This window comes from Neopsephotus bourkii, unplaced genomic scaffold (genome assembly GCF_033783945.1).
Source record: "Neopsephotus bourkii isolate Nb327-2 ecotype Australia unplaced genomic scaffold, CSIRO-AGI_Nbou_v1 NB_1423, whole genome shotgun sequence".
NCBI classification, from domain to species: domain Eukaryota; kingdom Metazoa; phylum Chordata; class Aves; order Psittaciformes; family Psittacidae; genus Neopsephotus; species Neopsephotus bourkii.
Window position 1 is genome coordinate 2,236,297 of NW_026901900.1, and position 19,524 is coordinate 2,255,820.

At 42.9% G+C, this 19,524-nt stretch overlaps 1 protein-coding gene across 2 annotated transcripts; it reads right to left on the reverse strand.

The window, feature by feature from the left end:
• Positions 1-14,311: 14,311 nt before the first annotated feature.
• SLC35E3 (solute carrier family 35 member E3) lies at positions 14,312-18,729 on the reverse strand. Of its 2 annotated transcripts, none has more exons than XM_061368032.1 (5): positions 18,244-18,729; positions 17,969-18,079; positions 16,351-16,509; positions 15,317-15,399; positions 14,312-14,879 (listed from the first exon to the last, which is right to left on the reverse strand). In XM_061368032.1, exons 1-5 carry the CDS (start codon positions 18,631-18,633, stop codon positions 14,693-14,695), a joined length of 930 nt encoding a protein of 309 aa, XP_061224016.1. In that variant the 5' UTR covers positions 18,634-18,729; the 3' UTR covers positions 14,312-14,692. The 2 variants fall into 2 exon arrangements, with proteins under 2 accessions (XP_061224016.1, XP_061224017.1); XM_061368033.1 differs by lacking the exon at positions 14,312-14,879 and adding an exon at positions 16,056-16,125.
• Positions 18,730-19,524: the final 795 nt, after the last annotated feature.

Here is a 19,524-nt window from a genome sequence, read left to right on the forward strand (position 1 = left end):
CAGCCGCCTGTTGTACAAGGAATATATCTTTTATTTTGCACCACAAAGTCTCTGTAACATCCTCCCTTGCAAACTTTCTTGTAGCCCGCTGCACAATTCAGTGTTTGGTCAATGCAGCCTTACTGACTAGTGTATGATTTTACCTGGTGCAGAATAAGCTCTCTGTTCCTGAGAGAAGCCCCAGCACCATCCTTTTCCTGATATGATTGATTTTGTTGGTGAATTATGAAGTCACCTTTCTGCTGATATCAAGTGGCTCTCTACTTTTGAGAGCATAGCTTTGTCAGTGCAGCTTTTATCATACAGTTTGAAGTATGTACAGTTAAACAACAATGCTAGTAGCTAGACAATTAGCTTGAAGCATTTTACTAGAGGCATTCCTAGTGTCTGGAGAAGCCTTGACTTAAAACCTTGAATGTTAATTTGAGTAGTCTCCTTCCAAGAGCCTCTTGCCATCACAAACAGAGCTATGTTACCTATGTTGGATGTATATTCCAAACCCCACTTTTGAAGTGGATTTGCTGAAGAGTTTTCTTGAGATTAAATCTTCCCCCAAATGATCCATATATGTCCTGAAATAAACTGATGTACCTTGCTAAGTCACCCATCTGAAGAGCCATATTGCTTTCCTGGCTATCCAGTCTATTTTTCTTGTATCAATATGCCCTTTCTTGAGTCAGGTAGATCCTAATCGTATGTTGCCTTGCCACCTAATAGTTGGCATACAACTATTTGTTGCCAAGCAAGAAAAGTTTATTACAGTGCCCAGTTGCCTGCCTATGAATTAGTACTTGTTTAAACACAAACAGCAAAGAACAGCATCTAAGGCTCACGTTCATGTCACTGAAACAGAAAAGGTTCTCTCTGTGGAGCAAGGTGTCAGAAGGAACTGGTACAGTTTTACTAGGAGGGGAGCTTTGTCTGTGCTTGTTCTGTCATGTCAGTGACTATCATGATGCAGTCTTTTCTGACCAATGGACAAAACTGACGTTCTGTCCATCTGGTGAAACCCATGATCACAGAGAGCCTGGAACCTTCTGAATCACAGTCAGCAAATCAACCTCAACTCCACTTGAGACCAAACCCAAGAGGACTGAATCCATAGGCTCCTAGTAGTGAGTTTGTTTGCACTGCATTGCTTTCTTTGTAAACAGGCTGTGTAACACCACATAACTTTATGTCCAGCTGGTGGATATTCAACCCACTTGCTGTTTCCACTTCAAAATTATGCAGTATTGGTCTGTCTGAACAATTCTCTCTCTAATGGGAAATAAATGGAAGAAAAACGCAGGATTTCTAGACCAAGAGCCAGTGCATGTATGTACAAGAATGCAAGGCTGGCAGAGTAGAAAATAAATTCACAGATGAATCCCAGACAGCTACAAACTTATACCAAGTTTTCCTTTTACCTAGCTGGCAAAGTAGCCTGTGAGACAGTGTTTTACATCTCAAGGATACTGAGATTTATGCAGAAAACAGGCTATACTGGAGGAGCAGTCATCCTGAAGCATGTGGTTTTCTGAGCTTTTAAGTTTGCACAGCATAACAAATATGCACTAAGTTGTTTTTAAATTATTTATTATATTTCCAGAAGTATATTAGTGTTCTGATTTTAAAAAGATCTGAAGGGAAGGAGATTTACAGATGACATATATAGATGTTCTTTTTTAACTGCCCTAAGGTCCAGAAAGCCTAGTTATGACATAGCTGTCGTAAACCACACATTATACTTTTATCTTGAGTGCCCTTTTCCCAGATTTCTTCTTCTAGCAGTAGTTGAAATTGGAGGGTTTAGATCTCTGAAGTATCTCAGAACTTGCATCAAGGCCAGGTCGGACAGAGCCTTGGGTGACATGGTTTAGTGGGAGGTGTCCCTGCCCATGGCAGGGGGGTTGGAACTAGATGATCTTAAGGTCCTTTCCAACCCTAACTGTTCTATGATTCTATGATCTTTCATTTTTATTTATGGCTAATCATATGATTTATTTCCTCCAGCCCATGTGTATAGCTCTTCTGTACCTGCATCTCCACAAAGAACTTAACTAGTCATGTTGCTCTCCATTGGCAATAGCTTGCTAGGATTGTTACAGTACCTTACGAACATGATATAACCATATTGATGAATGTTAAGGAGGCGGTAAAAGCTTAATGGTGCTGTTTGACCTGTTCCTTCTATTGATCCTCTAGGTTTGTCCCTTGCTCTCAGAAAGACTACCTGACATGAAAGCAGCTACTAAGCCTCAGTATTTAGGCTCCATTTGTGCATCAATTGTATCAATTTCCCCATCTGTAGCTACTTGCAGTTCATCTTACAGCTCTTTTTTCCTATTCAAATGTCTGGTAAGGAAGGGCTCAGAAAGCAGGAACTGAATCTCATCTCCCAGAATTACTGGACTACTATGGTCAGAGGAAACTAAAGCAGGAAATATGTTTGTGCTGTAACAGAACAAGCAAATGTCCCTGAAGATCTTGGAGATCTAAAGATCACTGCAAAAATTGTTTCTCCTTCAGTGGCAATCTGCCACAGAGAAAAGCCTTCTGTGGAAGATCTGTAAGACCAGATGCAAGGTGTTAAAACACAGGCATGCAGACCCCTCCAAAGGCCCTGAAAACTTTAGGGAACTGAGCTAAGAAGAAAGCCAGGTGTTTCTGGGAGGAGTTCTGTGATCCACAGAGATGCAGTTCTGCTGCAACAGCCTGGATGATTAATCTGCTCGTGCCGAGCTGGAACATGACAGTTACAGAAATCAAGGGAAAAGCTCTCATACATGTTTTCCACTGTCACAGCCACAGTGAGAAACACTACGAAAGTGGGACTTTGGCATTCTGGAGTTCAGATGCCAGACACTGTTGGAATGACCAGCATTGTCTTGAGCTTCTTTTTTGCATTCAGCTCTGGATTTCTCTGCTTTGCCCCCTGTGGTGTTTTTCTCGTAGTACTTGCACATTCTTTGCCTCCCTCTGTGTCATTGCTGCTTTTGAGATTCTGTTAATACTTCCACAATATATTTAATACATATCTTCTCTAGACATATAAAAAAGTTTCTAAGAACTTGCAAACTATTTTCCAGACTTACATGTCCTAATTGCTTGTGAAAAATCTTTGTAGAAATGGATCGATAAGGAAGCATATAACAAGAGAGTTTACTCTTTTAATATCCATGTATTTCATACCCTGCCTTTCTTCTTTTATTGCAGTTTTAGTTCTTTGTAGCTTCCACCTGAAAGCCACCTGGTACTGGTTTCCAGGACGTGTCATGTTTTAGCCTAAGGAGGCCTCTGATGGGTTGATCTGCACTACAGAAACTTGAACAAGATGGGTAGTTCTTGTCTGTGACTTGTTTTGGTTACCAGAATAATTCTGGTTTGTTTTTTTTTTTTTTTTAAACAAAATATGAAACAGGAAAAGCAAGGGGAATCCCCCACCCCAGCTGCCCTGCAAATCAAAACCTCTTTCTAAGTACCAGTGAACATAACAGATCAGGTAACATCCACAGTCTTTATCAGGAAGGCAAGGTTTAGAGAGAAAGTATTAATCCAAACGGTACATGAATTTTTGAACGGCATTAAACGTATTTCCCTCCCAGCAGCCCTGGCCCCATTAGCAGGGGTGACAGCCATTCCCGCTGTGGTTAAGCCTTCAGCCTCAGCCCATGCTTTGTCAGGGAGGGTTTGTTAGTGCATGTGCCATCTGGTGGAGAAAAGCGCTTTTTCCATCTACAGCACGCAAAAAGGCTCTTCCAAAAAACTGGAGGAAACTTGGCACAACCCCACTGATAGCACTGGAAAAGCAGGACACAAACTAACTCTGAGTGCAGATGAAGAAGGCATGCAAAATACTGTTCTGTGCTTTGCTGGGTTACACTGAAGTATTAATATCTCAGTTATCTGGTTATCTCTTGCCTCCAGAGAAAGCACTGCGTGGACTTTTTGGCATTCCTTCATTCAGTTGGTTTTACAGGGTCCATCCTGGTATCTTAGGTTAAATCACCCCTGTTGTTTAAAAATAATCTTTCTTTGCTGTGGTAGATTTGAATTTGTATATTTTTCGTGGCAGTTTTTGCCTTTGTGTACCTGGAGAGATATGTGGGCTTTGACATCTGACACACCTTACTTATTGTATCTTACATATCTGAACACCATGTTATTCAGGTATGAGACAAAGCCAGAGGGGACACAGCATGGTGGAACACCTTGAGAGAAATACACCACTGTAGTGCTACTCAGAGGGGGGGAAACCCCAGATCTACCATTTTGGGTCTGTAAGATATCGCTGCTTCATGATTTGGCTATCAGGAGCCCAGCTGCAGTTTCCTCCCATAAGCAAAACAAGCCTTGCACAAACATACCACAAATGCACTGCAGTGAGATACTTGAGAGCACAGGTCTGTCGGCTTTCCACACCAAAATAAGGAGTTTCAAGAAGATTCATGAGAACACTTGTTCTCCCAGTATCTACTGAAGGTCTGGTAGAATACAGATCATCCCTTTGGGCAGATAATTGTCTATCGTGATCTTTAGCTCATCCAATGCAGAAGATGCCACAATATCTATTTCCTCTTTCTTACCAGTTGGGATGTAGGTAAAGCTGCAAATAATCATTGATGTGCGCCAGTCTTATCCTCTTCCTGATCATTCATCAGCTACATTATCTACTGCACCTGCTCTGCTCAAAGAAACCCATCAGTTGTGGGGCTTACTCAGCTGCACAGCCACACTAAAATGGTTGTGTTTAATGGTGAGGTATGCATTTCTTTGGTCAGCATGCTGCTTCACAGAGACCACATCTACCCCTTCCATCCTCCTGGTGCCCCTTCTGTTACATTGGCACAGATATTTGTGCATCTATGGCATGAAATGAATAAAGGGATCTGGCACACCTGAGAGGTAATGCAAATTTTTTCTGCAGATCAGTTCCCTGAGGTAGTCCTAAGTAGCTACACAGTGGGTAGGCCAGGACATCACCGAATGATAGCAGACAGGTAGGCAGGGGAAAAGGTGGGATCTGCTTCAGCTAGATTAGACAGCAGCACTCGCTTCTGAAGGTGAATCCTACAGAAAGCTTGGCTGATTTCAGAGCACACCACTGTGAAAGAGGTGTCTGTTCTTGTCTCCTCAGTGCTGGCTGCAAGCTCTGGTGATGACACCTTTTCTGAAAGCAGCATGGCATTGGATTGACTCACCTGCCTTGTGTGGTTAGGTGATGCAGCTGAAGCCATCAAGTATCTCACTGAAACAATGTCCTTAGCCCGTCTAGTGCCCTGTTAAACAATGTCCTAACCAGGAGCTGTGCACTCCCAGCCAAGTATTTCTTTGAACTGGCTTTGGCTCATCTGCCCCCAGATTCAGCTGATTCAACAGCAGGATATTTATTTGCTGCTAATATGTCAGCTTGCTTTATCATGCAGTCACAGGAGCACATGAGACATCACAAGGAAAAGCAGCAGGAACACACAGCTGGAAGCAGAGAACTGGAAATGGGGAAATAACCCCTTTTGAAGACAGGGAGCCATTCAGTCCTCTTTATCACTTAACTACACCCTGAATGTTCTGCCTTTACCTGTGGTATCAGTCATCTGGGTTGATAAACCCTTGCAGTATCTCCTGTGATTGACCCGAGTCCAAATTCCCAGGAGTTTCCCTCTGGTGTTACTTAGGGAGAAGTCAAGAATACACGATTCCACTGGTAATTACTTTAGCTAGCCCTAGCCAGCTTTTCCTGTGTTGCAAAGGAGCTGAAAGCTTTGAAGATGAGTTGATGCAAACTTCATCAGATTGTACTGATAAAGACACTTCTGATGATAATTTGCAGGCTGTTCTGTTTTCTAGCTCATTTGCTCTCTACTTCAAGCTGAACATCTTCTGTGAAAGCTGCTTTGGAAATGTACATCTTGACATCTGTAGAGAGCATGTCTCAACTGTCTATTTTGCATTCAATTTGTGCAGATATTACAGGAATTTCCTTTCTGCTAACAAATGCACACATTTTACTATGGCAACTTTTCTTTCTGATAAAGACCGAGAAGTGAGACTCTTTCATCTTGTGGCTGATCTTTCCACCACTTTCAAAGCTTTGTCCTCACACAGTTCCAAAATTATGATCTTGATATTTCTCTGCCTATTAGCAGGCATGATTTGCTATTGTTATTACAGCTTTAATCAAGCAACTCTCGTAAATAAAGTTGCTCCAGCTCAAGCCATCACTTCCCTCTGCTATTGACTGTACTTTCTTAGCAGAAGTTACCGGCCCTGGCAGTGCAGTAAGTCAGAGGGATCGCTACCCAGATTGCAGTGGGTTCTGTTCACAGCCTGGCATGTTAAACTTACTCCAGTGATTGCATCCAGGGGATACCACACCTTGGGCACACATTCCTCTTTGCTGACACAGAAGGAAAGGGGCAACTGTCTCTGGAAGAGGAGAAGCCACAAGCAGCTGTGGAGCAGCACTGTTCCACATCACTGTCAGCCTGTGCACACACAGTAAGGGTTCAGAGTCCTTTTGGTCTGTGCAACCATATGGCTATTTTATGCAAGCCTCAGTAAAACTTAAGGAAACTTTATAGTTTTATCTGTGCTTTATATGTGTATATCAGCTCTCCATTTTTAGTAGGTTTGGTTCCACTTCTCAATGTAAGCAGTGCTTCCTTGGAGCCCAATGTCTCTGGCTTCTTCTGCTTCAACCCAATCCTGTCAAGCCACTTTTGCAGAAAAGTTTTTCAAGCAGTTTCATTTATTTCAGTTATTCCTAGCCCCCAAATGTAAAATGCCACTACTCAATAAGGATGTCACATCCTAAAAAAAATTCTTTAGATATCCTTGTATGCATTGATTTACCTAAATTTTTAAAAGGAAACTCTGGAGATAAGGGAACTGCTTATCTTACTTTAACACTTCAATGAATATCCTTGGAAACCTTACAGACAAGTCTTTAAATTCCTGGCTTGCTTAGGGACATGTATCCGATTAGAAAATTAACCAGCCTTTAAAAACAATATCCCAGTGATTTCTGATTTGTGTGGCACCCTGTGAATTATTATAGACTCTCTACTGAGTAAAGCAGTCTTCACAGAAGCAGGAACAGCTGATGTTGCACAGATTGGCTCAGCTGAATAGGGCACACTGAAAAACAGGACCAACATACAAACCTTCCAAAGATCTCGTACAGGGGACAAGGAAAATAGACTTGCCAGTTCAGGGGAAGCTGCAGAGGCAGGAAATGAGCCACTGAGGCTCAGAGCCAGCTGGTCTCCCAAAGACTTCAAGATGAGTGTACAGGCACATAAATACGTTGTGCAGTGCTTGTGACACTCTGAGGGCTTCCTGCTGAGAAGTTGGTAGCTGTACATAAAAAATAGGGCTTTCTTGCCATTTCGTTTATATGTGAAACCTTCTTCAAAATCTGTCTTTTGAGGCTGGGCGGGTGGGCATTACAGCTGACGGCTGAAAAGAGATTCCTCGGCCCCCGCCCCACTTCCCTCGGTCCCGGTTTTAACCAGGCGGTGTCACTCTTCCCCTTGTTCCAGCACTGAGACTTGCCTGCCTGCACTGCAAGGCATCAGCTTGCTGTCTGAACCAGCCACGGCTATTCTGTCTAGCAGAGGGCCAGATGAATCTCCTCGGTCACACAGATCAAGGGGAAGAAGTAAGTGCCCAAAGCTGAGTCCTTGGGGAGGCGCAGGACACGTTCGTTCAGGCTGTAACATACTGTTCTGCTGACTTGGCCATGTATGCTAAGAGCATGTATGTCTTCCACGGAATCCGCTAGTTTCCCAAAGTTTCTGATTTTCAAATTACCTGTATTGTAATTTCTCTCTTCAGATGAGGTTTGAATGACACCCAAGCACGGCTGGTTCTGTAATCTTGCATCTAGCTCTATAAAAACAACTTACTGTGGGTGCTGAGCAACTGCAGCTCAGTGCCAGCCTCCCACGTGTCTGTCCTCTTTGCCTCTCTTGAGACTGTAGGTTTAAGGGTCTGGAATTAAGGTTAATGTCCACCTGTGATAAAGGCAAAGCTCTCCATGAATCAAAATGCCCTTTATGGGAAAGTCTTTGCTTGGGCTTTGTTTGGGAAACAAATCCACATCTCTCTCCCTCTTTTTTATTTCTCCTATTTGTAGACCAAAGTCTTATGCAAAATGCACCTGAAGAAAAGCTGAAGAAGTGTGTCTCTGGGGAATGACAATAGCTAAAAAACATTGAAGCACTGTTAATCCTGATCAGAAGAATTATGTTACCACTCATAAAAGCGGGAACGTGTGTGTTCAGAAACATACCATAATTGCCTGAAGAAGCTATGATCACCATTGTCAGTTTCTCTTCTCAACTGGATTAATAGAAAACCAGGTTTTTACTAACAACTGCAAGAAATGATTTTAACAAATAACCACTTTGGATCCCAGAAGACCTCAACATTGCCTTCCCACCCCTTGGAGAGAAGCCCTTCATTTCACAACAGTTGATGATACGTAATACTAGTGTCTTTTTCCATTCAGCTCAGAGACAGAAGCCTGGGTGGAACCAGCATGTGCACGTGTAGATAAATTACAAGATCTGAATCAAAGTTTTTGATATGCAACTCCAGTGTACTGTAAAACAAAACATACTTGTCACTCAAGTTAGTTACACAGCAGAAGAGTGTGCAAATGGTTTCTTTGACCCCAAAGAGTGAGGAGGATTAAAACCATTATGGACGGAGTAAGAAAGCAGAACAAGGACTCAGTTTCTTTGTTGAACAGTATCTCCAATTTAGTTGGAGATCAAAAAAGATGTCAAACTTGTCAATGATGCATCTTTATTTCTGGAAATGTTGAGCACGTGCCTTTCTCCATTAAGTACAATTGAAATGGAAGAAGCTCACACTGACAAATCTGGCTCTGCTATTCAGATGCCTAATTGTGGAGTTAAGCATCTAAACTTAGACTTTACATTTAAAAACATGCCTAGATGTATGTGTGCTGTAACTCCTCTCAGTTGTCTCCTAATCCACTGTCTCACTTTTTTTCTTCCCTCCCCCTCCCCATCACAGCCACCGTGGTTCTGTGGTCCCAGTAACCATGATTACTCCATGTGCTTCATTCGATCAGAACACAGCTCCTTTAAACTAGTTTGCTTCTCAGCTTCTGCTCTGTAAGAAAGTAAAAACATACACCCATTTTCTGTGCCAAGGTCATTAAAAATTACATTCTTATGCTGTGCTTCCACCAGAGATCTCCTCCCTGCATTTCCTGGATGTGACACAGCCATCTGCAGTCTAAAAATAATCCTGCTGTTTTCTGACACACCACTAGCCTGCATGTGCATTCTGCATGTGCATCCTGCACGTGGTAGTTACCCATACAGCCATGCTGGACTTTGTGGAGCTCCTTAAATATAACCAGGTACCTTCAAATGAACGTCTGGTTTTCATATTTCAGTGGAGCCATTAAAAAGTCAGAATATATTTTTGCAACACTAATCCTTCAGCAACCTTTGGATCATCCCTACTGCTTGCTTCTAAATATGTAATTGACTTGCATTACATTATGTTTAGTCTGTCCATGTCCCTGCATTTCCATTCCAAAGGAATGAAAATTTGCGCCTACTGGATATTGAGCTAGTGCAGCTGAAAGGGCACACGCAGCTCCTTAGATGCCAAATTACATCTTAATTCAGGTTCACTTGACTCCTGTATTTTACAGCTATTTTTTGTCTGGATTGAAAGTAAGGCAGTCAAGGGTCTCTACGTAAAAAAAAAGCAACACTGCATGACATCAGCGTATTTGTGAGCAGTGATGCAATTTCTGTCTCAATTCCAGAATTCTGTAAAATATAGCGTAATTATACTTTATACAGGCAGGGCCAACTGAAATAGGAAAGAGAGCTTGCTTTGCCCCTAACTAAAGGGAAATGCCAGGCTAAAATTTGAAAGGATTAGTAACTGCCTTGCAACTAAAATAATGACAAGGTATTACATTTCCTTCTTTAGTTCTTAATTGTAACTATGGTCCCTTTGGGCTGGGTTGGATCCTGTGCAGCAGGGCTGACTGCACACCTCAGTTACAGGAGGTGATGGAGTATGTTCAGCTCCCTGATGTCCATCAGACCTTTCAGCTACTGGAAGAAGACAGGAGCACGATCCAAGTCAGTTGGATGAAAGCATGAACAGTAAGTTCAGCGAGAGAAGCTCTGCAGGGAACGGTGATATGTTTTCATTGGACCAACTGACAGAGTTGAAAAAAAGCAGACCAGCCTTTGCAAACACAAGCCCCCTTCACTAAGCCCAGCATCACTGGGCAAAGGAGAAGAACAGCAGCTCCCTTCTTTTAGGAAGGTTAACCATAGCTGTGGGACTTGTCTGGCAAAGGTTTTACGCTCTCTGAATCCAGCTATTGATTTTTTTGCATGGCATTTATATTTTAAGTTTTTATATTTTTAAAAACTGAACTAAATTTGTCAACTACTGCAACACTGCAAGAATCCATACAATTCAGCTCTTGAATTCTTTACAATACTTGCCTGGAGAGAAACCCACACCTCTCCCCACTTAGTACAGGTCTTTTTGGTAAGATGCCTGCATCTTAGAATAGTATTTCTCATTACCCAAGATTGTATCAGCTCCTGCTGATAAGTTTTTCACTTCATGTTCTTAACCTTCTGCAGCTGACATCCCAATCACCTTTGCAGCAACTGAGCTGTCAAATGGATGGCTGAAACTGATCAGAGGGCACCATCAGGAAGAAAGTGGATTTGTATGGAGCAGAAAGCTGGTGCTTTTGTGCATCAACATGATTAGAATAGCAGAGAAACAGAGCTGCATCTTTACAGTTAGTTAAATTCTTGTGCAAAACAAAGCATGTCTTTACTATATATGCACCCTGCCTTTCATTTACTCAACATTCTTTTTTGTTTTCTCATTTATCAGGGAAGTTGGGTTGTGAAAGGCCAACATAACATTTTAAGAGAAAAAACTCCGTAACACAAGCAAGACCCACAAGACGGCAGTCCAAACTCTGCTACTGTTAAAGTCCAGGGAAAACACCAACTCCAAAACTGGGAGCAAAAGAGTCAATCTAGGAGAAAAACCTTTTTATGAAAGGCCATTTGAGGAACACTAAGGCCTGCTCTCTGAATTCCATTCAACTGCCAGCCTCCTGTTTGTTGTTAAAAGCAAGAAGATAAAAAGCTCTCTTGCCTATCAGAAGGAGCATTCTTTTTCCTTTCCTAAGCATGTAGGTGACTTTCAGTCTAGAGGTTTCTAAATCGCTGCTAATACATTAACAGTATGCCAGTGTTTGGTAGCACAGTATTGCTCAAGAGCAAACAAACCCCTTCTTTGCAGCAAAACTGCATCAATATATACACGAGTTATGAAATCCATCATTACTTTTTGATAGATTTTGCAAAGGATGTGACAAATTAGACATGGGTTAGACACTAGCTGTGCTCCAAAATGTTACAAAACACTGCTGAAGTTCCTGTTACACAAGACATCGTAAAAATGATTTTTTTTCACCTCAATACTTCACCAGCATTGGCTACCACTCGCATTTTTTAAAAGGTTTAGCAAAAACAGTGGGTATCCCAAACAGGCTTTAATGCTGCTTTTAGCCCAGGGCCACAACTGGGTATTCATTTCACAAAATGAGCTGAATTGCAGCTCTGTCTTGAAGGTGTACTTCTGCAAGACAAACCTTTTCATACACGTAACAGCAGCAAACCACTCTCCTTCAGCCTCAAGCCTGAGAGAAGCTGCTCACCCAGAACAGGAAAAATTCTCTGGCACTGTGCCCCCAAAGCCTGCAAGAACTTAGCAGGTCCTACAAAACCAGATGCAGAATCTGCTGAGTTACCAAAGTTAATGGTAACACAGAGCTTTGAACAGAGTATCTCGTAAGTGAAGGCATACTTCCTATTCCTTTGGGAAAAGCGAGAAAACCTTGTGTGTGTTGTTCTAAATGGTTTCAGGGATAAGGCTAGCATAGATAACTTACCACCCGTCATTCATATTTTAATCAGAATCATCTGCTCTCATTTTTAAATGCCATGCTGGTATCTATGCCAGCTTTTCCACTGGAATGCCATCTATGGCAGCTTCTAAAGCAAAGCATGGTAATATAAGCAGCAAAGCACTCAATGGCGGAAAAAGACCAAGGTCCATCTTGTTACCACTGCTTAAGTCATATGTGGACTATGAAGTAAAATGAAAAGCAGAAAGTAAACACCAGGGTTTGGATAGCATGGCACAAATAGGGTGATGACTATATATTGTTAAAGCTGCCAAGTCTCCTGATTTCTCTTCCAGGAAAGCCAAAACTGAGTGAAGTACACATAATTAATTAGCAGTTAAACCTATTAAAATAATGTAGTAAAAACTAGAATGAGCAAGTTTATGACCAGGTGGGTTATCAGTAATTTTTTTTGAGACTCCGATTGTACCTCAGGATTTAAAAATTCCCTCATTAGTGCGTATGTTCAGCCCCAAAACATGCAAACTTGTTGAAATACTTATACAGACAGAAATCCAAGTAGCACCATTTTGTCTTATATACACACATAGACACCCGTCCCCAAGGCAAAGGCAATTCAAGCACAAGGTGAAAAATGACAAGAAAAACTGTTCTCCCCTGCAATAAGCACATATCAGTCAAGTGAGTGAAAACTTTATTCCCACCCAACACATGGTATCCAAAGAAACAACACATACAAAGATCTATTCATCCCACAATTACACATGCCTCCTGGATTTCATATTTGGAACCATATGACAAAGTTCAAGATACTTTATTTGTTAGATACAACAAGTAAATCTCAAAAGAGACTCCTTGAACGTATGAAAAAAAATCACGTCACTTGAGTGACCTCCACAACTTACACACTCCAGCAACAGACTGCATTTATAATGTATAATGACACTGATAACTTTCTCTTGCAGCTCTGCTCCCCTCTTTAAGGATTCTTTTATATTTTCAGAGACGATTGCTTTGTTCATTCTAACACTTTCTACACATTTACATCACTCTCATCCCAAGCACTGTTGTCACACAGGCTTCTAATTCAGTTGTTTGCTAACTGTAAGTCTTTGTGGTCTATCTACATTTTAGAAGAACTTGTGCACAGCACAAAATAATGCAAATGGCTTTCTCAGTGTATGTACTGAAGGATATGCATCCAGAAATTGGCTTTATGAACACATCTTCCAGTACTCCATTTAAACTAATGATACAGATTTATAAAAACATATACAAAATATTAACCTTGGACCAGTACAATGTCCAAGACACAGTTGGTAAATATGTAAAAGTATTCAGGTATTTCTAACTCTGAAATGACAAAGTATTACAGGATAAACTTAGGTTACACAGAGAAAGAACTTTTTCTTAAATCAATAACTCTGTAACAGAATAAATAATTTATAGTCTTGAGAAGACCTGCATTCTTTCCTACACAAAGACTTGTTACCTTTATTGTAAAAAGCTTAGAGGAACTTAGTATCATTTCTGTCAGTGGCTGAAAAACTTAAACACCTGCTTTTGTTCACAAAATTCCTCTCTTTAAATCTGCTAGAGGTAGATGAAGATAAAATGAACCTCAAAATGTTAAGATGCTGCAAATAAATTCTAACCCTGCAAATCTAGTGAACGTATGTTCTCACCAGATTTACTGAAAGCTGTTATTTTTTCTGTCTTTTTTTAAATAGAACAGCACTCAACTTCCTCCTTCCCCCTTGTCAAAATCAGTGCTTGATACTGTCACAAATTTCAAAGCATTCCTGAATTAGAGCAGGAGCAGGTCCCACATTACACTCTTCGCTTGCTCTGATACACTGCTGGTGCTCCTGGAACAAGGACAACAGGCCAAGCTGCAGAACTTGGACTTGCAGGCCCAAGTAACTCCTGGGGAAGGTGCAGCAGTGAGCTGGGGCTGAAGGAGGAGAGAGCACTGGCAGCCCTCACGTCCACTGCAGATGGCATGACCATTCTGAAGATTTCTCCAAGAATACATTTAGCATGGGTGTCTGCGAGCAAGAGCTGCAAAATGTTTGATTATTCCCACAAAATCAGGGAGTTCATTAAGCTCACAAGCATTTACAAGACCTCATGTAAAGCCCTGGGTTTGGCACAGAGAAAACCGAAAAGCAGTGACAGGATTATCTAGAACATGAATTACGTCATTAGTGTCCTGACAGACTAGAGGAAAAAAATCTAAGATGAACTGTTTAGATCCTACTGTTTAAATTCCTACTTTCCTGTAGGTTGACCTGTGGCTTTTCCAGTGTCTTTTCTGGTCTCTCTCCACCTGTAATTTTACCTAGTTTCCTCAGCGTGCCTCCAAGTCTCTTCACAACAGCAATACTGGCACGATCACAAAGACAGGATTCCTTTTTTTTCCTCCCTCTGTATTACAACTGTAGACGTCATGATCTCATTTGGTATGCAAAAAATATAATTAGCTCAGTACAATTTCCACAGCAATTTGAAGTGTGCCTTTTTCTCTTTTAGCATTTTAATTGAATGAAAATGACAGGATGGACCGAGGTGGCAAACCCCAGCATTTTACAGAATTCACTTTGGGTTTGTTACGGAACGATCCTGGTGGTTAAACTAAAACCACAGATGCACACAAACAAGGCATCTTTTCCACACTCTGGAATCAATGCATACTTAAATACGTGTCCTCCTTCACAACATTATTAAGCTCCAGAAGCCCTTGCTTTATGGACGCTGAGCCAATTTACTCTTACTGCTTTCCTGCTCGCTGAGCTTGAAGTGGGTGTAAGCTAAAATGCCCAACAACGTGCACAGAATCCCAAGGCCTTGATTAACAGACAGTGGATCCTTAAATAAGAGGCACCCTCCCAGGAGGGTGATGCAGAACTTGAAATGTCCAAACATGTTATACCTAGACATCTGTTAAGGATAACAGCAAATAGCAGTACTGTTTTTTACAAAAAGAAACGCTTGGGAATGTCATTAACTACATCCACAACAAGCAATGGCATGTCACCTTGACTTCAACTCATGCCACTTCACTGTGTCTCTGCAACTGAGAATTACCCTCCACCTGAGGCCTTCTGCCCACTGTACACGACAACTGACATGCCAACACTCCCTCAAGGGAGTCAAAGTGTGGGTGAATATTCTTTGTAGGCGTGAAGGTCACATCAGTAAGTTAACCACCCTTATCTATACAGAGAAATGAAATACACTGAAACGTGAACATGCTTCTCCAGCTTCACAGCAAGCAGGTGACCACTCGTCCCACAGTAAATCAGCCCAAATGAATGCTAACATAAGTCATCTGGAAACAGGAGAAAAAACTAAGGGCACAAAGGATACGTGACAGGTGACGTATTTCCAATGATCCAGTAAATAGACAAGTTTACCATAAAGGCTATTACTCCAGACAGCAGTACCATTATCTGTGGATTAACAGACATGGTCAGTAATCTGACATGCTTTTGGCCATTTGTAGATACATTCCAGGTTATTTATTTAGTTTCCTTTACTTTCAGATACAAAGTATCAGGCAAGAAAAACATATGGAGAACAAAAATAGGAACAACTTCAGATCAGTACAGACACTGGTGATATGTATAAGTAGCTCAGGGTATGATGTCCATAAATATATTCTTATAGAACCACAAGCCTTTTCTCCTTCACTCTCAGCAATTTAGAATCACTTGAAGAATGATCTGGAAAGTCTGGCTACTCATACACACAGAGGTCATAGACTTTGCCTTTCAGACAAGGTTTTACTGATGGTCACACTAAAAGCTATTATTAAAAACATCCAATTTTATCCCTGTGAATACTTGCTATCCCATTCATAAACTGCAGCTCTACAAGAAAGGACCCATCACTGAGCAGCACAATCAGCAGCGGTATGAATGTGCCATTGGCTCTTTTTTTCTGGACGGAAGGATAGAGAGAAATCATAGCTGCCCTGGTGAAAATAAACCAGCAATCCTAGAGAACAGCCAACCCTGGCATCTTTCCACACAAGAGGAGCTGAGAGTGTGAAAGTGAGTATGCTCATTTCTGAGTGGACAGTAAAAGCTGAAACTAGGGCACTTACATAGTTTTAATTTAGTACACTAAGGGAAGCTTCTGGATTTTATCAGATTTTCCTGTTGCTCAGATGCCCTCTAGACAGAAACAAGAATAAGGAGGTAAATCGATTGTCAGACAGACTCATCTGGGAGGAAGTGGGACAGACACAAAGATGTTTTTATTCTTTCACATGCCCCTCTCATCTCATCATAGTCAATGACTGCAGAAAAATCTGTTTCACAAAGAAACAGATCTGACTGCCAATTTAGCTACATCAGTGATGACTATTTATATTTAAATAAAGTCAATAAAAGCCTTACCACAGCAGAAAGCGTCCAGGGCCCAAATATTCCCCCTTCGCCAAAGACTGGCTCAAAGAAGGGTATGATGAACAACAACATAGCTGAGGACATTGGTGCCTGATAGTACAGCAACTGCATAGAGTTTACCTGCAACTCGTGCTGTTTAGCTCCTACCCACTGAAACCAAAAGAGAAAGCTGTTATGCACAAGGGAAAAAAACAGAACAAAACAAAATCATCAATTGTAAACTTGAGCAAAAGCAAACTGGCTGCTAACACAGAAAGGATCTCATGGGGGCAATACTACATGAACAGGTTATTGAGCATCTGCCTTTGACTACCTGGAGACCCATGTCTTTGTCTTTTGCAAGCACACAAGCCACGTGAGAAAGTGCTATTCTTAAGGAAGAACAAAAAAAGTAGCAGAGCTTGGAAAAAAAGACCAGCTCACGACAAATTCCAGATCCTGTCTATGATGGAGCAAAGCACCTTTGCCTAAGCAGAGATCTGCTTTTTGCCCCCTTCTTCTCCTTGCACAAGCTAACAAAACCAATAAATATTTTTCTTCTACCAGTGTGTTCTAAATTTACTGGATTTCATTGTAATATTGACTATAATTTGGACTTTCAATGTAGCATGCTTTAAGAGCTATTAGGTTATCTGTGAAGATGGATGGTACAGCCAAAAAGATGCATTTTTGTATTGCACTGAAGAATGTTTAATACTCCATAATTCACATTAATTGGTAACATGGAGTCCAGCGTATAAACTTGCTAAGTTAAAAAAAACCCAAAACCCAGGTACTCTTGTTCCTCCAGCACACACCCCATCACTTAAAGTTATTATGCATCATCTCTCTCCTCCTCCTGCCTCTAAACGGGACAAGAGACCATTATTAATCATCTTGCATGCTACAGGTCAAAGAGCATCACTGTTCTTGGAGCACAGTACACCTGTTATAAATAAATTAATGTTTAAATTCATGATGAGCATCACATCAACGTGACAGGAGACAAAGTCGTAACTTATAATGAGCTGGTCTTGAGCTTTAGGATGATGTTACAGTGGAAAGGGCTGAGAAAGTCCTTGGACATACCTATTTTACAGCCGTAACCAGCCAGAAAGGTTATACTGTGCATATATATATTAATTCACCCTCTACAAATCCACCTTAGACTGTGTATAGTCAAAACTGAGGAATGATGCTCACAAAACGCAAAGATTTGAGTGATAAACCACGGCATAAACAGGAGTGGTAAATGCCCTTTCTAGGGAAAGGCTCAGACACAAGGCACTGGCTTCAGCAAGGAGAAAATCTGTCCTCTCTAGAAAAACAAGAGTTTTACTGATAAAGCCATCTTCAGCCCTTGAAAATATACTCATGACCACACTGAAGATGACACCCCAGTTTTAGCAGTGAGGACTACCAATTCCTTGAAGAATTTACCTTAAAACAGTACAAATTATTTAACTTAAAAATAGTATATATACATATATATATGTATGTATATATAATGGAGTATGGGGGGGGTTCCCATATGGCAACCCACCGTTTAAACGCGACCTAACCCAGAGGGTCAGCACCTCGATGACCAGCCACCACAACGCTCCCACCTCTCCTTCCCGCCATTACCCACCACTTGGTAGAGGGAGGTCACCAGGACGCCCATGGTGGCGAACGCCATCCCGAGGACGTTGAACTTCACGTCGTAGTAGGAGTTGAGGAAGACGCCCAGCGTGATGGGGACCTGTGGAGACGGGGACAGGCGGGGTTAGAGCCATTGCCTCAGGCGTCGCCTCAGGGCGGGCGGGCGGCGGGAAAGGGGGGGCCCCTGGCCCCTTTCCCGCCGCCCGCCCGCCCTGAGGCGACGCGCGAGGGCAACCATTCCCCTCTCCCCTGCCGCTTCCTCACCAAGGTGAGCTTGATACGGAGAGGAAAGGTCTTGCCGTAAGCCAAGGTCTGTATGACCACGATGACCGGCGTGGTCATGGCCTTGGCCAGCTGGTAGGTACCGATAGTGTTGCTCTGCAGGGAGAGGTTGGTGAAGACGACGAAGCCGCAGAAGCTGAGGGCCAAAGGCAGCACCTGCGAGGGCTGCAGGCTCTTAGGGGAGAAGGCGCCGAGCGCTTGGCACAGGTAAAGGCCGAGCCAGGTGATAGCGAAGTGCACCAGGGTGAGGCTGAGGTTGGGAAAGCCCAGCCGCACGTACAGCCACTTGTTCAGGAACACGATGCAGATGGAGGCGGCCAGGTTCACCAGCAGACCCGCCGCCAGACGGCCCTGCGCCGGCAGCCAACCCATGGCGTCCCCGCTGGGCGCCGGGCAGCAGCGACTCAGGCAGCCCGCCGGCCGCCCGCGCTCCGCCCGGCACCGGGCGCCCGCCTCCGCCGGGACACGTGGGATCGCGCCTTCCGGTGGCGGCACGGCCCCGGGGGCGGAGCTGTGCATCCCAGCGGCTCCGCCCGATCGCGGGAGTGACCGGGCGGGGGGCGGCCCCCTGGCAGCAGCGGGAGGCACAGCGAGAACGTGAACCAGGCCGGAAGGGCACCGGCTTCCCCCCTCCGGTCCTGCTGCCCAGCAGCGGACAGAAAGGCACTCTCTCGCCAAGGGGCAAACATCGCTGAGCGACCGGAGTGGGAGTTTCTATAAACACGCGTAAAAATACAGGTACAGCACAAATCACGTTCTTCGGCAAGTGGCTGAAGGCACAGACTGGGTGCAGGAGCTGAAGCCCCTGCCTGACTGCGCTGCGGCGAAGTAGCTGAAGGTGTAAACGGGCAGGAGGAGGGTTTTAAGAAAATCACGGTATCTCAAACTTGGGAGTTTCAAGGTGCGATCACCTCTCCTGGTGAGGATTACAGCAACGTTTTGGCAACTACACAGGAGTAGATAAGAACAGTTCAAGCCCCAAACCAACCCTTCCCTCTTGCTAAGGGCTGGCAGCAGCCCTCTGCTTTGGCTCTTCCTTTCTTTCAGCCCCCTTTGCGTTCCACAGGTAACTTGTGGCAGTCTCACTTGCCTCTCCCCTGCACCCTTGCAGATTCTCCTGCAAAGTGGTGTTTCCAGTCCACAGGCAGCTCTTTGGTTATGGCAAAGAGGTTAAGGAGGTTCATACAATCACCAGGTTTATATAATGACATTTAAATTAGAGTGAACAAACATTTTCTGTTTGTGAAGCACTTTTATTAGAAA